The sequence below is a fragment of the Falco punctatus genome (assembly GCF_963210335.1).
Source record: "Falco punctatus genome assembly, chromosome: 6".
Classification (NCBI taxonomy): domain Eukaryota; kingdom Metazoa; phylum Chordata; class Aves; order Falconiformes; family Falconidae; genus Falco; species Falco punctatus.
In genome coordinates, this window is record NC_137585.1 from 55989301 (window position 1) to 56007978 (window position 18678).

Below are 18678 nucleotides of genomic sequence, written 5' to 3' on the forward strand. Positions count from 1 at the left end.
CTGAAGTGGCAGCAAGATATCCGTAGTGTCCTCTAGTTTAGTTAATGTGACATCAGCCCAAAGCAAAACAAAGGAGAAACTGGAATAAAATATGGTTACAAAATTAAAGAGGGGGCAAATGGAAACACAAGAGTCAGCAAAATTGATTTTATTTTTTGAAAACAAACCTTATCAAACAAACTTAATTATTTGATGAAAACATATACTAGCTAATAGGGGTGAACATGAAGAAATACAACTATGTGACATTTTGTTAAAAAAAAAAAAAAGCTACATAATAAAATAGCTAATATTAACCTGTTAACTGCTAACCAGTGCAAACCAGTTTAAAACAGATCCTAGAAATGCTTGCTTTCCTCACTGAAGGGCACAATTTCTGGTGGACTTCAGGAGAGGTCAACACTAAACATGGTACAGCTTCGTATTGTCATCCATGACTGCAAGAAAGCATGTAACTACTGTATGATAGAACTTGCAGGAAAGGCACACACCTGCGGTGTTGAACCGAAGCAAAGCCTGAGCAGCCCTCTGAACTGCCGGGGTACGGTACGGGGAGGTGCGGTGGTTTTAGAAGAGGGCTTGCTGGAAAAGGGTTTGCCAGTTGTACATGATTAGTTATACAGCTTTGGGGGCAGCTGGGTGAAACTGAATACGATGCGCTGAAGATCTGATTTTATGGTTTGATTGTTTTGTGATCAGGGTCATGTCAGCACACAGAATTGTCACCCAATTTATTAAAAGGAGCGGCTTCTGCAGCAGGGTACCGATGTATGGGTGCAAACCATGGCGGGGCAGGGCTCAGCCGTCCCCACGTCCCGCGCTTTTCTCCCGCTCCCGAGAGGTCACGCCGCACTAACCAGCTCTCTGCACCCCCAACGCACAGGCGCCGGTGCGTTACCTGTAACTCACGCTCTGGGCTCCGGCCGCCGGCAAGGCCTGCACCTCCCCAGGCAGCACCGGCGCCACGGCCGGCAGGAGACCAGGGCCGCGGCCCCGCAGACAACACCGCGCAGAGCCGCATCACCCCATCCGCCGTCTGCTTCCGCGCCAGGCGCGGGGCTAGCGGCCGGCCGGGCGGAGGGATCCCGCGGGAGGGCCCGGCGGCAGCGCCATGGCGGTGTGCGGCCCGTGGCTGGGGCCGGTGGTGGAGCTGTGGGGGGTGCTGCTGCCTCCGCGGCGGGGGACGGCGGCGGGCTCGGAGGAGGAGACCGAGGAGGAGGAGACCGAGGAGGAGCCGCACTTAGCGGAGGCCGCGCTCCTGGAGGCTTCTGGGCCGCAGGCGGCGGCCGCGCTGCCCCCGCGCCGAGCCGGTGAGGGGCGACGGGGCCGGGCGGTGGCGGGCAGCCCCGGGGCCCTCCCCTGAGCGCGGGTTGGGGCTCGGCGCGGGGCGCCGTTTGACGCTAGGGAGCCGCAGCCGGCCTCCGGGCGGGCCCGGCCCTCAGAGGGGACGGGGGCGGCTTGGCCGGGGGCCCGTGGTTGGTGCCGGGCCGCGCCGCGCCGCTGCGGGGGGCTCGGGGCTGCGCGCCTGCGGTGTTTTCCAAGAAATGAAACCGAAACGCGCTCCTTCTCCGGTTACCGAAGTAATTACAAGTAAAAGGAAAGTGATCCGAAGTAGGTGATAGATCTTACACAGGTAGTATCAGGGTAGTGCAGTATGACCGCAGTATTGCAACAGTGAGAAAACAAAGTTTTCCAGTTAACTTTACACAAAAAAAAGTTTTTTTCTACCTTTTATGATATGTAGGAGTGTTGATACTTGACACTACAGATTCCCCACTGCCTACTTAGCACTTAAAAAGCAGGTGATGATGGAGAGACGCCTAGCAGGAGAATATCCGGAAATTGTTTTTAAAATGGCTAAATTGAGCTAGGTAACAAGGGGAAAATAAATAGAGAAGTTGTTACAGGCCTAAGGCTGCTGGTGCTCTGGTTTGGAGAGAAAGCACCTGCTAAACGCAGGTGCTTGCTTTGTTCTGGTGGAGTCATTTAGTCCCTAATCATGGATTGAGGAATGGTGTATTAACGTTTGTGAGGGAAAGAGGATGGAAGAGGAGGCAAACCAGGTTATCCAAAATCCTAAGAGTTAGTTAGGTTAATCACATATAATTTTGGTGGTTTCAGTTGTGAGAAGTCTTTGATACATGAATGTATCCGAAGAGAATGCAGGCACCGCGATGCAGTGCTTTGTGGCAAAACTTTGAAATGGAATTGCAAACTTGACTTGGCATAAATGATGCAATATTAAACCATATACCAGTGTGTTTAATTGTCTCAATAAACAGCAATACACAAGTTCAACTTTCTAGCTCTTACACTTACAGAAGCAGTTTTAGTGGTTGTTTCTGAGGTTGGTTTTGCTTTTGTTTTTAAATACTACTGGAAAGATACTCGTTGCTTTAGTTTCACTACTGCAACTTATACAAAAGACAAAATGAGCTTTGAAAAAACAAAACTTTTAATCAAACTAAGCTTCTAATCTTTGTCAGTTAACAGTGGTTTTCTTTTTCTTTTTATTGATTCAGTTGTTATACAGGAAGATGGCTCCAAAAAAGAGTATGAAGTAGTTGGACGTTTTCCATTAGTTGACCCTTGGTGGAGAATTAATGTTAAAGCTAAAAAAATGGGGTCAAAGTACTTTGTGCAAGGATATCCGTCATATTTTCTGCGGACTGATATAGAAGAAAACAACCGACAAGTGTTTTCACTCTTTCTTAAGGAATGTGCTGTTCCTGAGGATTTTAAAGAGAAGTTTCTTACTTGGCTTCCTATGGAGTCTATGCTGAGTTTTAGAAATCTTGAAGAAAAACTAAAACAGTTCCAAGCTTCACGCTTACAGATGGGGAATAAACAAAGAGACACCAAGGATTATGACATCTTCTACTATGTTTCAAAATCATGTAGGTATATCCTTTGCTATTTTGATTGTTTTATAAGCCACTGAGTTTTCTTTCAGATACTATGTTCAAGCTAACATGTCTTCATATGAACTGTATATTCAAATGAATTCTGGACATGCAAAGATTCTTCTGTTTTTTTTAAATTTGAGGGCAGTGGGACAGCTGACCAATTAAAGATAGGCATACAGTTAGAAACATACAAAGATTTTCCTGAATTCTGTAGGCTTATTAAGTAGAATTATCTGTGCCAGGGATGCAGAGACACTGGTACTGGCTTCCTGTAGCTTATTTGGGTATAACAAGGATTGTTAAAAAATGGCTTCAGCGCTGCTTAAATATGGTGGTATAACTTTTTGTGACAAATACGTGTTCAGAAATAGTATAGCTGCTTCTTTGTAGTGCAGGGGAACAGCAAATGAGCTCAGTCCAAATCAGTTGCACCAATTAGGCTATTGAATTGTATTTGTACCCTGCCAATCAGTAGATTGGCGTGGCTGGGGAGCAGGTTGTGGAAACACTGGAGTGTCCCCACTCGGAGATAGTTCAGGACTGCTGAGCATCCTGTTGTGGACTGTGGTGGTGTGACTACATGAGTGTTAGATACTGGATCAGGAGTATGCTTTTGAAGCAAACAGTGAAAAGGCTGGAGGAGCACAAGAAACTGGGAGGGGACACAGCCAGGGCGGCTGACCAGAGCTAGCCAAAGGGGGTATTCCATACCTTAGAATGTCATTCTGAGTATATGAAACAGGGGAGAGTTGGCTGGGGCCTGCAATCGCTTCTTGGGAACTGGCTGGGCACTGGTCAGCAGGTGGTGAGCAGTTGTATTGTGCATCACTTTTTTCCCTTTGGAGTTTATTCCTCTCTCCTTCTCTCTCCTTTCCATTATTATTATAATAATATGTTATTTCAGTTATTAAATTGTTCTTATCTCAACCCTCAATTTTTTTTACCTTTTTGCTCCGATTCCCCTCCCTATCCTGCTGTGTTGCCAACTGGTGTTAAATCATAACAAACAAACAATTAAAAATTCTGTGTTTTTTCTTGCCAAAAGATACAACTTCTGAAATTTGTTTCATGTTGTTTTGAAATTTTATTTTAAAGCAAGATACGGAGCAAATCAGTTTTCATTATACCCCTTTTGCTGATCTCAAGACTGATAGAAACAGGGAAGGTGATAGCTTAGCTTGTTTGGGGTCATTGAGAAAGCCAGTGGAAAGCACTTATTCCTAAGTTCCCGTACTGATCTGCCACTACAGATTTAGAAGCCTCTATTCTTATTTTGGATTTTAAACATTCTTTTGTACATCTGTATGAAAATAATCTTTAGGTAAGAGGCAGGTGTGGTGAGGTCTGAACTGACATTCTACAAAATGCAGTTTTGCATGCAGTTTATGTATGTATATGCATGTATATGAGTATGCAGTTTAAAAATGTATAATATGTATTTTCCAAATTAGTACATTTAGTTACAGTTTTTATGTCATCTGTTTGTTTTTTCCTGTGGCAGTTCAGAGAAAACGGACTTAAAAGAATTCAAAAAGGATTAAAAAGAATAAGAAACTGGAAGAAATTTAGATATTTTGGATGTATGGGAGGCAGAAGGATAAAAGCCAGAGCCAATTTAAATTGCCTTTATGAATATCTTTGTGTATTGCCTAAAACTTTCTTGGTTTATGGTGGTTACAGTTGCAGGTAAGGCGGTATTGGTAGCTCTGACTTATCCGATGATACTGGAGTTCTTGCCAGTTCTTCTGCCACGCCATTTTTGCTCTCTGTTGAATATGGTGTGTTGGCAAAGAAAGACTGAAGAAAACATAGGAGCGGATGATGAGGAAGAACATTTTCAAGACAAGATGCTAACACAATTGGATGAGATACTAAAGAATGAGCCATGGAAGCTTGGATTCAGCAGGGTAAGTAATGTTAAGCAGGGTGAAAAATGGGGTGCTTGTTACCTTTGAGCTTCATTAGACTACAGTGCTGTTTTGGTTATGTTTGGTTTATTAACTGGGCATTTGTCAGAGGTAAGCAAGCTTACATCATTTGGAAACGGATGATGTACTGGGTTTTTTTTCCAGCTGGTCTGCAGTAAATTAATCTCAGAGGATTTTAAAAGTGGTTTTGTTACAACCATTTCTTTGTTCTTTTCTACAAGGAACAGAAAACAAGATACTTGAGGTAATTGGGCCAAAAGTAAGAAAGCTAATTTACAACATTCAACTGTCCTGTTCAATTTTATACCAGCAAATAAGTTTTTCTGTTTATTAATATATAAAACAGTATCTATGCTTTGATAGTAAGGTAGGTAAGTTACTCTGTAAGAGGCCATCTGATCTGATGGCTCTCTGTTTTTTATAATGGGATTTGTGGTTGCTGCTTAACCTTCCTGTTTTCCTTTGCTATGCTTTCGGTGCAGCTTTGCTGCTGCAGCTCACCGTGGCACTCCCGTACCTCAGATAGGAGCTATAGCTTAATAGTTCAGAGATGTGTTAATTAATGCCTCTGTTTCAGCCCCCCATTGCTTTTACTGACAGATGTTCTGACTTGTCTTCTAAGACCTCCAATTTCAGACATTTGTCTAGCAAACATATTCCAGTGTTTCACATCCTTTTGTTTAAAAAGCTTTTCCTGATGTCAAATTTGTCTGTTTCTTGATGTGATATAGACTTGTTGCTCTGTCGTTTCTTGTACTACGGACTTGCATTCTCACTGCAGCTTCTTATTGCTTGAAGACTCTGTTAGCTTTTTCTCTTAAGGCTCAGCAATTCCACATCATTTTTCTTTCCCTCAGTAGTTCACATTTTTGTGCATTTCAGTCTTCTACTGTTTTGTGGTAGTCTCTGTAAAGGTTGTGTGTTTCTTGAAGTAGCATGTTCAGAATTGCCTATAGTATTGTGATAAATTTCTTTCCTGTTCTCTGCTTCTACAGTTTTTGTGCCTTTACTTGAATATGTGCTAGTTAGTTGTGTACAAGTTTTCCTTCATACGCAATTTCTGTGCCAGGTTTTTGATTTTTTAAGTTTCTATTTTATACAGAAGAGTGACCGAGAGGAATTATCATGCCATCTTACTTTTAAATATCCTGCTTTCATGTTGCTTGAAAAGCATTATAAGTTTGTGCATTACAAAAATTTATATATTTTTTCATAGACTTCCACCCTCTGAATTGCAATTTGTATTTATTAGGAGCAATGTTATTCAGCAAGACACTAACATCTTCTGAAATAAATATATCTTTGCTTTTATTCTTTCTGGGGAGAAGATTACTTATAGGGAACTGAACCTTTCTTACTGTGAGGCTACGTGGGCTGCCTTCTGTCGGTGTGAACATCTCCTCTGGAAGATTCCTGACTTGCAGAAGAATGCATTAATTCTGTATGATCAACTCAAGAAGCAGTGCAGAGAAATGGGACACACTTACGAAGATCAAGATGAATTAGCTCGTTTTGTATCTAGACATATGTCCATTGAACATGTTTGGCAATCTCTTGAATTTTTGAAAGATCAGAATGTGGTGATTAGGGAGAAAAAACTAGTGTTTCTACCTCATCTTTACAAATCTGAAAAAGACATTGCAATGTATATAGGTGACCTTCTGTTAAACCACTCATGGAAACTGGATGTCGATGTGAGAAAGGTACTTAGTGCTTCTGAAACATCAGGAGAAATGGTAGATAACAAAATTAATGTTACCCAGGCTCATGAAATGGATAATCTGAAGGAAAATAGTCCAGATAATCATAACTGTGAAAATCACTTTCCTGAAAAGGAAGTGGGGTTCATGTGTGGTGGCCAAGGTAAAACAGAGTTAGACTCAGATCAGGTAATTGCTATGGAAAAGATTTGTTCTAATCCTGTTACAATCATAAGTGGAAAAGGAGGCTGTGGGAAGAGTACAATAGTTAGCTGCCTTTTTCATTACTTAAAGCAGATGGAAAAAGAAGTAGAAGCTGCTTCTAAGGACTTTGAAGAAGACCTGGATGCATCTGAGGACTGGAATATCTTTGATAATCATTGGGAGTCAGAGAATATGTACACAAAAAAACTTCTGAATGTACTATTTACTGCACCTACAGGGAGGGCAGCAAGCCTTTTGAGTGAAAAATCTAAGCTTCCTGCGTATACGCTGCATCAGGTAAGGAATATTTTTTTTAAACTGTTCTGAAGGACATTCTGACACTATCCATTCTTGTTTTTGTTTTTTTAAAAAAAACCAAACCAAACCCCCTTGTTACTGAACTTCCCTTATGAAATGTGTAGCTGTTAATGATAATGCTTAGGTACAGCTTGTCAGCGTTTGAAAATCAGCGTTAGATTTTGGGGAATCATAAATCAATCATTTGAAATACATTATTTGCTGTAACTTTGGTGGTTTTTTTCTACTGACACACATCTCAAATTTGTTCCTTTCATGGGCATCTAGTCTTACTAGCTCAGTTTTTTGGTGTTTTGTTTTTTTTTAGTTACAACAGAAATACTTTCTAGATGGCATAGCTCTTTTCTAGTGTCTTGTTGCCTAGCAGTCATGCTAATAACTGCACATACATGAAGAGATCAGTAGGTGGGGTTGAATAATGAGATAGATTTCATTCACAGAGTATTTTCTTGATTACTGTTAAATATTGTGTCTTTTGAGGAAAAATGTAGAAAGCAAACTTAGTTTTAAAAAAAACTCGTTTAAAACTAAGTTAATAAACTTAGGTCAAGTCTGTTTTCCTAGATAGCGGAAAGTACCAAGAAGACATTGGAGGTGTGGAATAATCTGTATAAATCAAAATTACAATAACATCAAAAGTACCGTGGTCTTATTTTATCTTTGGGGACTGGATAGTTGCCTGTTCCCCTTTGTCATGCAATGTTGGGGACTTATTACTGTCAGTGTAGTAGAAGATGTTTTGTTAGTGAGCAATGTAACGGCTGACCTTATATCTTTAAGGGTCCCTGCAGAAATAAAAAGATGCATTTGTGCTTTTACATCGGTATTGATAATTTCAGCTAGAAATGTATTCACCAAGGAGGAAAATAAGACTGGTTGAGTCTTCTGGGTCTTTACATATTTAAGTTCAGAATTTCAGATCATAGCTCTAAATACAACATTAGAAGATACCACACTCTGGCTACCTTTATAAGACAGTTGTTTACCATTGATTAGTGTCAGAGTTTGATTTATTTCTATTTGTTTCTAGATCATCTATAGTTTTAAATTGTGGAGGCAGAGTGAACAAATACAGCCATGGAAGTTTGCTACTGTGACGGTTCTGATTGTGGATGAAGGAAGTTTGGTGTCTGTACATATTCTTAGTTTAGTTTTAAAAATCTTGTGTGAGCATGCTCAGCTTGCAAAACTTATTATTCTAGGTAAGTGAAATGGCAAGTTTAGCATGCTACAATATTTAATAATACACAATATACAGTGTAAGTATCGGAGCTGCCGCTGGTGTGACTGAGTCACTTAAAAACCCCAGAACGTTGCATAGTTCTGTACTTGGATATTTTTGTTTATTCATAAGGTCAGATGAGACAGACAGTTTTCCATCTCAGCTGACAGTATGAAAGTATCATTATTTCTGTTTAACAGTGTTTTGTCTGACTTTGAAAGTATTATGACTTCCATTTTCTAGCTTATTACGTCTTGCAACTGGAAAACTTTTCTGATTTCCTTGCATTTAAAGAAGCTTTCTTACGAGTTTGCTTTTTGGCATGCCATTATGGCATTTGTTTTTAAATACTTAGCTTTCAAAATGTGTTTGAATAAGATGCAATCACCGTCAGTGTTTATCATGCATAGTGATTTGCACTTGCTAGTAAAGCATTACTGAGTGAGGAATATGAAAAATTAAAACTACACTATGGCCTGATTCCCCAAACAAAGTTTCCTAGATTCTTTGAAGTTTTGTTTCGGGTGAGTTGTATTGAGGATGCATGTTACAATGTAGAGGGTTGAGTATTTATTAATTACAGTGTTTCTTTTTTTCAAGATAGTTTTTAACAGATGATCTGTTACTGTTTCTCACAAATAATTGCCATTCTGTTTAGGTGATACTAGACAGCTACCAAGCATAGACCCAGGAAACATGTTATCTGATATTTTTGAGGGTCTAAGATCAAGAGGCTTTTCTGTGGAACTGCGAACTAATCACAGAGCTGAATCTCAACTAATCGTAGATAATGCATCAAGGTAAGATTTCCTTAGGTATATAAGAAGCATTCTGGCAGTAGGCCTGGTCCTTTACCTGCAAAATAGTAGTGCGTCAGGATTTGAATTGGTAGTACTGCTGCTGTTACAGTTTCTTATTCAAAATCAGTAACACTGGTTTTAATAACAAACGAACAACCCTCCAAAACAACAACAAACCCCCACGGATTTTTCCAGTGGTATATGTATTGAACAAGAAAATGTGTGTGTGCTGAAATACTCCTGAATTTTATGGGACACATTTCAATATCAAACACTCTCTGTTGTTCTCAAGTGAGTTGTGTATGCACAATTAACTTTACGCTTTCTAAAACGACTTACAGTTGCTTTTCTAAAACAAAATTTTTAAAGACACTGCTTTAAAGACATTGATTTTTTTTAAAAAGTGTGACAACAGCTAAACGAGGCCAAACTACACTAAGAGTTTAGATGTCAAGGACCATTAAATCATAGTGTCTTTTTTTTTTCTGTATTAATGCCTAGAACTTTAGTTTCTAGCATTTGTATTACTTTTGGTCTGGAAATAATCCTGTTTGCTGTCAGCATATGATTTCTTCCTTAAACCTCAAACAAAAAAATCTAGGTCTTAGTGCACAAGGCCTTTTGCCTTTTCATGTTGATTGGGATTGAGAGTATTCTGAACACTTCCAAGATGTCCAGAACTGCTAAGTGTTTTACAAGCACTGTCACTTTATTTTTTTGGTAAGACTTCTGTGTTATTCCAGTCTCTCCTATGAGAAGAGCTTCTATGGGTAATACTTGGTATAAAGTTTTAGAGAATGAATTATCAGTTTTTTTTAATGTGAAATTGTTATGCTCAAGAGACAGAGTTTCTGGTGCATGTAGTGTAGATGACCAGAAACTTATAAATGGTGAACTTCAGGCACATGCAGGTGATGATATACTGGAACCCTTTAACTGGAAATAATTTTTCTTTTCTGTTTAACCTTCACTGTTCCGATGAAGAATATCTCACCGGAAGCTTCCTGAATTTGATGAGGTCTTGAAAGTTTCTGGTTGGAATGAAGAAATGACAATGCCAAGCCCGGAGAAGAAATTCATTCTTATTGCTTTGCCTGCTGGAGGGGGTTGTGACGGTATGTGTGTACAGTTTTGTGGTGTTGATCTTCCTTTTGGTAAAGCATAGACTATTTGGCTGGAACTAACATTCTTGGAAGATTTTAATCTGCTTTTGTTTTAGTATAAATAGTTTACCTTTTGCCTTCTGTAAGTGCACACAGCAACACCCTTAAGTGCAAAGGATATGGTGTAGAGCTCCAGCTCTCCAGTTATGTTTTGAAACAGGGGTGATACAGCTTCCACCAGTGTAATCAAATGTGATTGTCTTTGTGTTGTGGCTGGAGCTGTCAAACCTTAAATGATAAATTTTTTCAGAGGTGAATCATTTGAGTAAACAGCAACTGTAACAGGACGGTGTGTTGGATAGGAATGTGCTCCCAACTCTAAAATCAAGTTAAGAAAATGGAAACAGAGGGGATGCAAGTATTTCCTTTAAAATGTTTTGAGGTCAGAGTTAGGGCCATTGGTTTTGACCTTTATTGGGTAAGTGGATTGAGTGGCCTCTTGCTTCGTATGTGTCAAAAATCTTCAAGGGGGATGTGGAAAAAAACCACCAAAACAAATATTATTGCCTTACCTTACTATAGTAACTTACTCAGCAAATAGAATACTAAAAATGTTTTTTTTCTGTGAGATCTAAATATATAGGTCTGTGGCTTAAAAATCTTGTATCTTTACCTCTTTAACGTGCCATATTAGAACCATATTTTACATGAAATACTCTCTATGCAGCTGTTTAACACAGAGAAGTAAGAATTTTTCTCCTTCCGTATCACTCTTGTCTCTCAGATGTTAATAGTGGGATAACTGCATGATACTTTTTGGGGGGAGTATATATGTGGGTGTTATGTGATGTGGGTTTTTTTTGGTGTGTGTGTGTTTTTGTTGTTTCAAACAAGTTGAAATGTCATTGAAGCAAGAAATAAGCAAAGGCAGTTTCATATTGAATTATGTTTTTCTTTCTTAAATTGTTTGTTCTGCACATTTTTATGCCTTACCTTTTGTGTCTTCTAAAACAGACTTGCAAACTGCCATAAAGAGTTTACTTAAAAAAGGACCAGGACTGCAGGATGCCAAACAATCGCAGTTCATTGCTTTCAGAAGGTAACAGAGCGTGCAGGCAGACATTAAAAAAATTCTTGCTAGCAGCCACAACCTAAAAATTGCTGAATGTGTTGAAATGAAGAGACTAGTGGCAGTATCATGAAGTTGCCAGAGAGAACAGGCCTGGTGTCTCTTCCTGTAATTTCTGGTTGCCCTCAGTCTTTTCCTCTGTGGAGAGTTGCTTCATTTGTCTATAAGCTTAATGTTATTTTGCACCATGATTTCTGCCTTTGTGTTCACGTTCATCTGTACTGTTCATGTTCATCTGTACTGTTTATGTTAAAGAAACAAAGGATGGACTTAAGTGGTCAGGTTTTCTAGTAGATGCTCTGAGATGAGAGCCTGCGCTCTGGTGTTTGCTAACAGTGCAGTGGTCCTTCAGAAGCAAAAGGTGAGGGCTTGACTGCAGAAGGAACCCGCAAAATACCAAGAAATGTTCATACTCAAACGTATCCCATCCTGGCAGAAGTGAACTCCAGAGTGTGTGATAAGCTAGCATCTCTACATGCTTCTGTCACAAGTAAAGATTGACCAAATGACAGAAGACACTTGCATTTTGACCATATGACAAGGGCCAGCTTTAGTCGTGTAATCTGATGTGCTCCTGCTGGGCACTGGTGAATGCCTACAGTTTGGAGATTTGGAAGTACAGTACTCTTCATTTAAGAAGGACTGGGGTGTAGGGCTCTAACACACTTTGAAAAAAGATTGGAAAGGTTAGTGGTCACTGATAATGTGAACCATCACAGGAGCATGAATAATATGGATGGCCTCACAGAAACACTGAAGGGATAAATGTAACGTCCAGTAGCACCAGTAGTCCATAAACTTAAACTTCTGCACAAAAGGGTACTTAAGAAAAAACTCTTCCACTTTTATTTGTGAAGAGCCTTTTCTCAGCAATTAACGCCCACTGTTTACAGGTTACTAGTGTGCAAATAAGTGATATGTAAATTTTGGCTACTTCACCTGTTTGCTGTGAATGCTGAGTAACTCTGAAATAATGTTTTTTTTTCTTTCCAGTCTGCATTCAGATACAGTATTGTTGTTAAAGAATTCCGTATAAGATTTTTCTAGAATTTATTTATAGGTACTTAATTTGCATTTAAAAGTTAAAATTCCAGGTCTTTAAAAAGCAAATACATTCACAGACAGAAAATAATATATCCAGGCTTTAGTTTTTCTTTGGTTTTCTTCTTTACCTTAAAAACAAATCCAGCTAATCTAGGCATGCATCATAAACATATTTGCCTCACTTTCTATGGTATTTAGATAAAACTGTTCCTTTACTGCTCTTACTTCCTAAACTCTGAATCAGTGATTTGTTTTTAATTATTGGTGGAAGATCATCATAGCTAAAATGGGCTTTTCACATTATTTATAAATTAATGCTAATGTCACTACATTGCATGTAGTTGTATGTTTTATAGCTCATGATTTTGTTTGTGTTCTTGTTTTGTATGATTTAGGCAAGACTGCAATCTAATAAATGAACTTTGTTGCCAACACTATTCAAATCATCTAAGCAGGTAAGCCAATGTGTTGAAATTTTTCCTGTGAACAATCTCATTTTGTTTTTGAAAGAGTTACAGTTAGGCCAATGACCTAAAATAAGATTGTAAAACTTGTAATGTTTAATCTAGATCTGATTATGTATGTTATAAATAAATTATATAATATTAAACTGTTTGCTGTTCCTTTAAATTGTCATTAAGTGAATTCCAAGATTTTGATTTACTGTTTAATATTTAAAGTTGGCATAAAAGCAACTTGGAAAAACCCCCTCAAGGTTAATTATTTTTTGCCACTGTATTATTTCTGAATAGATTCTGAAATACTTTTGGAAGCAGGATTTTAATGCTACTACATGCTACTGTTTTTTACTAAAGGGTTTTACAAAAGTTCAAGAAACTTTTGTTTAAATGTGAATTCTCTTAACTGTTTTGAACATTATTAAGGTTTTTAATCTGGCCCAAGTACAGAGAGGGGCAACAGAAGAAATACTGAGAGATGGCAAATGCATGCTTTGTAAATACATTTCTCCCTCTTTCTCTGATGTAGAGATCATAACAACCGACTTTTATTTCAAATTGATGACAAGATTTCCTGCACACGAAATACATATCTCAAGGATCTGTTGCCAGACAGTGGTTTCGGAGAGGATCCTAATCACCATGAATGCAGAAGTGGAGAAATCACCTTCACTACAGAGACTGCTGAGGAGGACAAACGACTATGCAATGGAGATATATTTTTCATAACAGGGGTAAGTCCTTGCTGCAAGAACTTGCACAAAATCCTGCAGTGGTAACTGATTCAGCCCTTGTGAATTCCCAGAACAAAACAATTCACACTTCATAATTTTAGTCCATCATATATACTTAGTTCTTCTGCTGAACTGTCACGTGAAAGGCAAGAAAGAAGCAGACTCACGGTAGCAAATTAAAAAATAATCTCTGGGCATTTTTGTAAAATATGTTTCAGTTCATCTGCTAGTGTCCAGTGTTAAGTATTCTGTAAATACTCAAATGTATTGTAATTGAAATGGATAATGTTTTGGATATAGGTAGAAACAGTCTTAAGTAAAGAATGAAGCTAGTGTTACAGCTCGAGCACTCCTCTGGAACAAAAGTAAGCTGACCAAAAAATACAGCCACAAGAAACTTACTTTTTTTTTCTGGGTTCAGTGAATTGAGTTGACTCAGCAGAGGGTCCAGTGGAAGTTATCAGTATTTGTGCATCCAAAAAGGGGGACTGTACAGGGTTGGTGGGACAGAGTAGGCTCTTCTCTATTTGTGGCAACAAGTTGCTAAATGGCCTCACAGCCTCACTGATATATTTTGCTGTGCCCTAGGATAATCATAAGTTTTCTGGGGATTTTAAACTGCCTTACAGCACTTTTTTTACTAAACAGAAGGGGTTAGGGCTAGCCCTTTACAACAACATTACTTTTCTTGAAGGTGGTCAGTGAAAGACTTCTGGGTTCAGTGTGTGTTGAAACTATTTCACTTTGTTGACATTGCAGCTATTGTAATTACAAGGAAAGCTAGACTACAGGCACCCACAGACATACAGATATTGATCAAACTGCTGACACAAGCTTACTGCTGAGTGTTCTTGTGCTATTTCTTTAGGATGTAGAAATTGATAAACAGCGCTTATTGACCATCAGCAGCACATGTGGCTCCACATTCACTGTGAAGTATAAGGCACTGAGGAAGCTATGTCACATAAAACATGCATGGGCCAGAACTATTCACACATTTCAGGTAAAAATAAAGAAGCTATGAGCTGATAGAACTTTCACATAGCTTTATCTTGCTAATGCACTTTACTTTCATGTGAAAGTCAGAAGCTCTCTTGGAACTGAAATTCCTTGAGTGCAGAACAGAAAATATTCTTGAGTGTCCCCAGTTCTCTCTAACTTCTTTGTTCTTGTCTTTTTTTCTTCTTTTTTTTTGGTAAACTACTTTTTTGAGATCTTACTTTGATAAGGTGTTCTTAAATATGTTTCAGGGTTCTGAGGAAAAAACTGTTGTCTATGTGGTTGGCAATCCTGGCCGTCAGCACTGGCAGCATGTGTACACAGCTGTGACCAGAGGACGCTGCCGTGTCTATGTTGTAGCTGAAGAGCTGCACCTCAGGAGAGCAGTCACTAACAAGAGCATGCCCAGAAAAACTCGCTTACAGAGATTTTTGAGAGAGGCAATGGCAGGAACAAGCAACTGTCCCAAACAAACTTCCTCTCCCCTCTCAAAGAGCTGGCAAAGTCAAGAGCTTGAGACTCAGTCTGTTTCTGTAACTCAAGTTGCTCTTGACCCATCTGAACCTCTAAGTGAGTTGATTAAACAGGAAGGGTCAGCAGTTATCAATAAAGAAGATCAGATGGGCAGTTTGCAGCAAAGTCCATGTAAAAGGCAACAAACTCTTGCAGAGAATTCTGAGGATGCTGTGAAAATACCCTCTGTAAGTATCTCCTTGTGGAGAAAGTTTCTTTTAAACTTTTGTGCTCACTTTCACCACCGTAAGTCACCTGGATACTGTTATGATTCATTTATTAGTATTTATTCAATAATTTTCAAGATGACCAGTAACTGGTGAAGCAGTCACGTTTGGCAGATGTTTTCCCGGACTAATAGGGAAAAATTAGTTACAATGTCAGTAGCAATAAATTTATTTTTCTTGTTACTCATTGGCGTGATCTATTAGCTAGCTTAGCCTATATTAGCTTATTCTTTGTGTACAGAAGTCAGTTTTTAGGAGCTGACCTGCTGTGAAAGATTTATGTAAAATTCAATTGCTGCAGTTGATCTTTATACAGTCAAACATGTTTAACAGATGCTTTTTTCATTACATCTAATTTCTGAGCTCTGTCATGGGGAAAGAAGATGTAACATGATGTTACTGTATTTTAGTTCTGGTTCAAACTCTGATAACATTTTTGTTTTGTTTTGACAGACAACAGTACAAGATTCCCCACTTGGGTCTTTCAGGCTTAAGAATCTAACTTTGGGACAACCAACTCCTAGGAAGCTTTTCAAAAGTTAACAGGCAATTAACTGTCATTATGAACCTTTCTTGAATCCGTTTCGTTCAGGATTTTTGGAACAGAGAAGCTGGGTATGCAGATGATTTTCAAAGGTTCTCCTGTATTTGCTTGTTCTATGAAGAAGCAGCTTGTTTTAAAGTGAACCTTTTATATTTTCAGTGATCTGTTTTTAGTAGGAGATTCTTCGGGGTGTCATCAAAAAATCACATCATTCTTTTGTTTTGGTGAAGAATGAACTTGCAGGTCTTACAGAATCCATATGTTCCCTTAAAAACGCATGTGAATTCCGATTTTAAAGGCTCTAGTTATCCATACCAAGATTTATCAGTCTCCTAATGCTACAGAATTGATGAGAGGCTTTTACTGCTGTGCCAAAACTGCAATTTGCTTGAGTTAAAAAATAGTTCTCAAAGGGGACATTAGATTTTTCTAATGTAGCAGATCTATGGGTGTGAAGCTTTGAGAGATTATGGACTTTCATCTTGTAATAAATAGAACAAGAAAGTGGCAATCAGTGACACAGAAAATTTTCCCCACTTCATATGTGAAAGAGATGTAGACTTGCCATTGCTGGTTTAGCTAATAGTTATATGCTGGTAATGATCTTGGTAAGAAAAGCAAAATTCCAAGCCAGAGTTCAAATAACATTCTACTTTTAATTTTTTTTGGTGTACTGTGTGACCTGTGGCATTGCAATTTTTGAGATTAATCAAATGTGAGACAAATTGTACTAAAATTTGGACAGCTTGTTTCTAACTCTTTTTTTTTTTTTAACACATGTGTCATGAGTGAGTGGTTTAGGTTGCTTAAGGAATCACCATCAAAGGTATTGGTGAGAGAGTTTTAGTATGAATTTGTGGGATTGCAACTTCATAAAGTTCAGTGGAAAGGTTCACTTTATTACTTATTGCATAGACAAACCACACAAAGAAGAATCAAATTAAAATTAAGCTGGAATGATTTACACAGAGACCAAGGATGTGAAAGGGTAAGGGAGACCTTCCTGTTGAGTCACGAGGGTCAGAGTGGACCCCCTTGCTTTCTGAACTCTTAATAGAGCTTAGGTGCAGCTAGATCCAATCTTCGTCTCAGACTTGGACAACAGTTTATATCTAAAGGATGTCTAAGTTTTATTGACAGTTTTAAGTTTGATTGCAAGATTTTAGCAGCACTTAATTGTTGGCTAATTTATCATTTACAAAGTAGATCAATAGGGTTTATTGCAATCATGACAGTAATTTGATTATGGATCTGAGGTGGTAACATTCGTTCTATACTTGCTATGAGGTGTTTAAATCGATGCATGCATGCATGCAGACAGACACAAAGGAACAGGGGTGTGTGTATATATATATATAAATAAATGTACAAAGATGTACCTGTTAAAAGTTCCCCTGACGTTCAGTGGAATATTAGTGCTGAATGCTTTTGCCTGTCTCCACAGGCAAAGGGTTGAGCCTCAAGGAGCCGGGGTACCAGGCTCCATCGTCAGCTTTCAGCAGTGGTCCTCCTGACTTCAAAATCTTTCTGTTTGCAAGCTCTAAGTGGTGTCCCACTCAGAGGGGAGATGCTGTTTTGAGCTCTCCTGGACTGCAGCAGGCTGCAAAGAGCCTCACTTAGCACTCCTTTTTATAGGGTTGGAGATGGTTTGCTTTAGTCAACAATAAATTTCTATCCTACCCACAATCAGTCAGTAATCACTGGAATTTTGAAAATTCCAGTGATGGTGGTACTGTACCACTCAGATTCAGATAAGAAATGCTTCACGGCTGTCAGAGGGTGTTATGATTTGGATAAAGAATGTTTCTGGTACAGTCAATGCTGTTCTCCACCTCAGCCATGCAAGAGTTGCTGGTATGGTGCAGGGATGCTTAACTGCCCAACTCGTCTGTTGTGGTTTAAAGCCAACTGGTGACTGAGTGCTGTGTTAGGGGCTCACTCATTCTTTCTCTGTACCCCCCAGTTCCTGGTAGGATAGGAAGGAGAATCGGAAAAAGGTAAAACTCATGGGTTAAGAACAAGTTAATAAATGAACTAAAATATAATTAAAATAATAACAACAACAACAATTGTGACAAAGAGGAATTAAACCGAAAGGGAAAAAAAAAAAAAAAAGAAAAAAACACCAAAGCCCAAGTGATGCACAATACAGTTACTGAGTGAAGCCCAGCGAGTCCCTGAGCAGTGATCAGTGGCTCATGTCATACTAAGCGTGATGTTTTATGGTATGGAATATCCCTTTAGCTAGTGTGGGTCCACTGTCCTAGCTCTGCTCCCTCCTGGCTTCTTGGGCAGCTGCTCGCTGGCAGAGCATGGGAAACTTGAAAAGCCCTGAACTGGGTAAGCACGACTTAGCAACAACTATTCTCAACTATTGTCAACGTTATCCTCATACTAAATTCAAAACACTGTATGAGCTACTGGGAAGACAATTAACCCCGTCTCAGCCAGACCCAGGACATTCTTACACAGAGGCCAAGGCCTAATGAGGATTCCTGAGACTGTAGAGCAGCCAAGATGCACCACTACAATATGGCAGGTAAAAGTGTACTACAAATATAAACACTGTATTTTTTTGCTAAAACTGTGTACAGAATACGGGAAAAAATACAAAGTAGAAGATTTTTAATGTCTTTAAATCTCACTGTTTATTTCATTTTATACAGTTTTTCCATACAAATATTTGCAACAGTTTGAATTTCAAAAAACCATAACATAGACGATAAATATCATGCTATTAAAGTATTAAATTTGTACAAAAATACTTTACAGTTTAATACTTATTTGTTACAAATAAAAATACATATTTAAGTGACTCATGAACTTTTTTTTTTTACATGATTCAGCAT

The 18678-nt window shown here is 38.8% G+C and overlaps 1 protein-coding gene across 4 annotated transcripts; it reads left to right on the top strand.

Moving 5' to 3' along the window:
* Window positions 1–1007: 1007 nt before the first annotated feature.
* On the top strand, window positions 1008–18644 carry HELB (DNA helicase B). 4 transcript variants are annotated; one of them, XM_080390743.1, is made up of 14 exons: window positions 1008–1310; window positions 2523–2897; window positions 4587–4813; window positions 6163–6537; window positions 6829–7035; window positions 8087–8258; window positions 8937–9078; window positions 10063–10193; window positions 11196–11280; window positions 12750–12809; window positions 13342–13546; window positions 14415–14549; window positions 14797–15246; window positions 15739–18644. In XM_080390743.1, the coding sequence occupies exons 1-14, from the start codon at window positions 1112–1114 to the stop codon at window positions 15826–15828; spliced, it is 2853 nt and encodes a 950-aa protein (XP_080246869.1). In that variant the 5' UTR covers window positions 1008–1111; the 3' UTR covers window positions 15829–18644. The 4 variants fall into 4 exon arrangements, with proteins under 4 accessions (XP_080246869.1, XP_080246868.1, XP_080246871.1 ...); XM_080390745.1 differs by having other exon boundaries at window positions 1009–1310; window positions 6163–6348; XM_080390742.1 differs by having other exon boundaries at window positions 6163–7035.
* Window positions 18645–18678: the final 34 nt, after the last annotated feature.

Coding starts and splice junctions, on each gene's coding strand:
- HELB (XM_080390742.1), top strand. CDS start 1,112: ATGGCGGTGTGCGGCCCGTGGCTGGGGCCGGTGGTGGAGCTGTGGGGG. Junction 9,079..10,062: donor ATCGTAGATAATGCATCAAG/GTAAGATTTCCT, acceptor GTTCCGATGAAG/AATATCTCACCGGAAGCTTC. Junction 11,281..12,749: donor CAGTTCATTGCTTTCAGAAG/GTAACAGAGCGT, acceptor TGTATGATTTAG/GCAAGACTGCAATCTAATAA.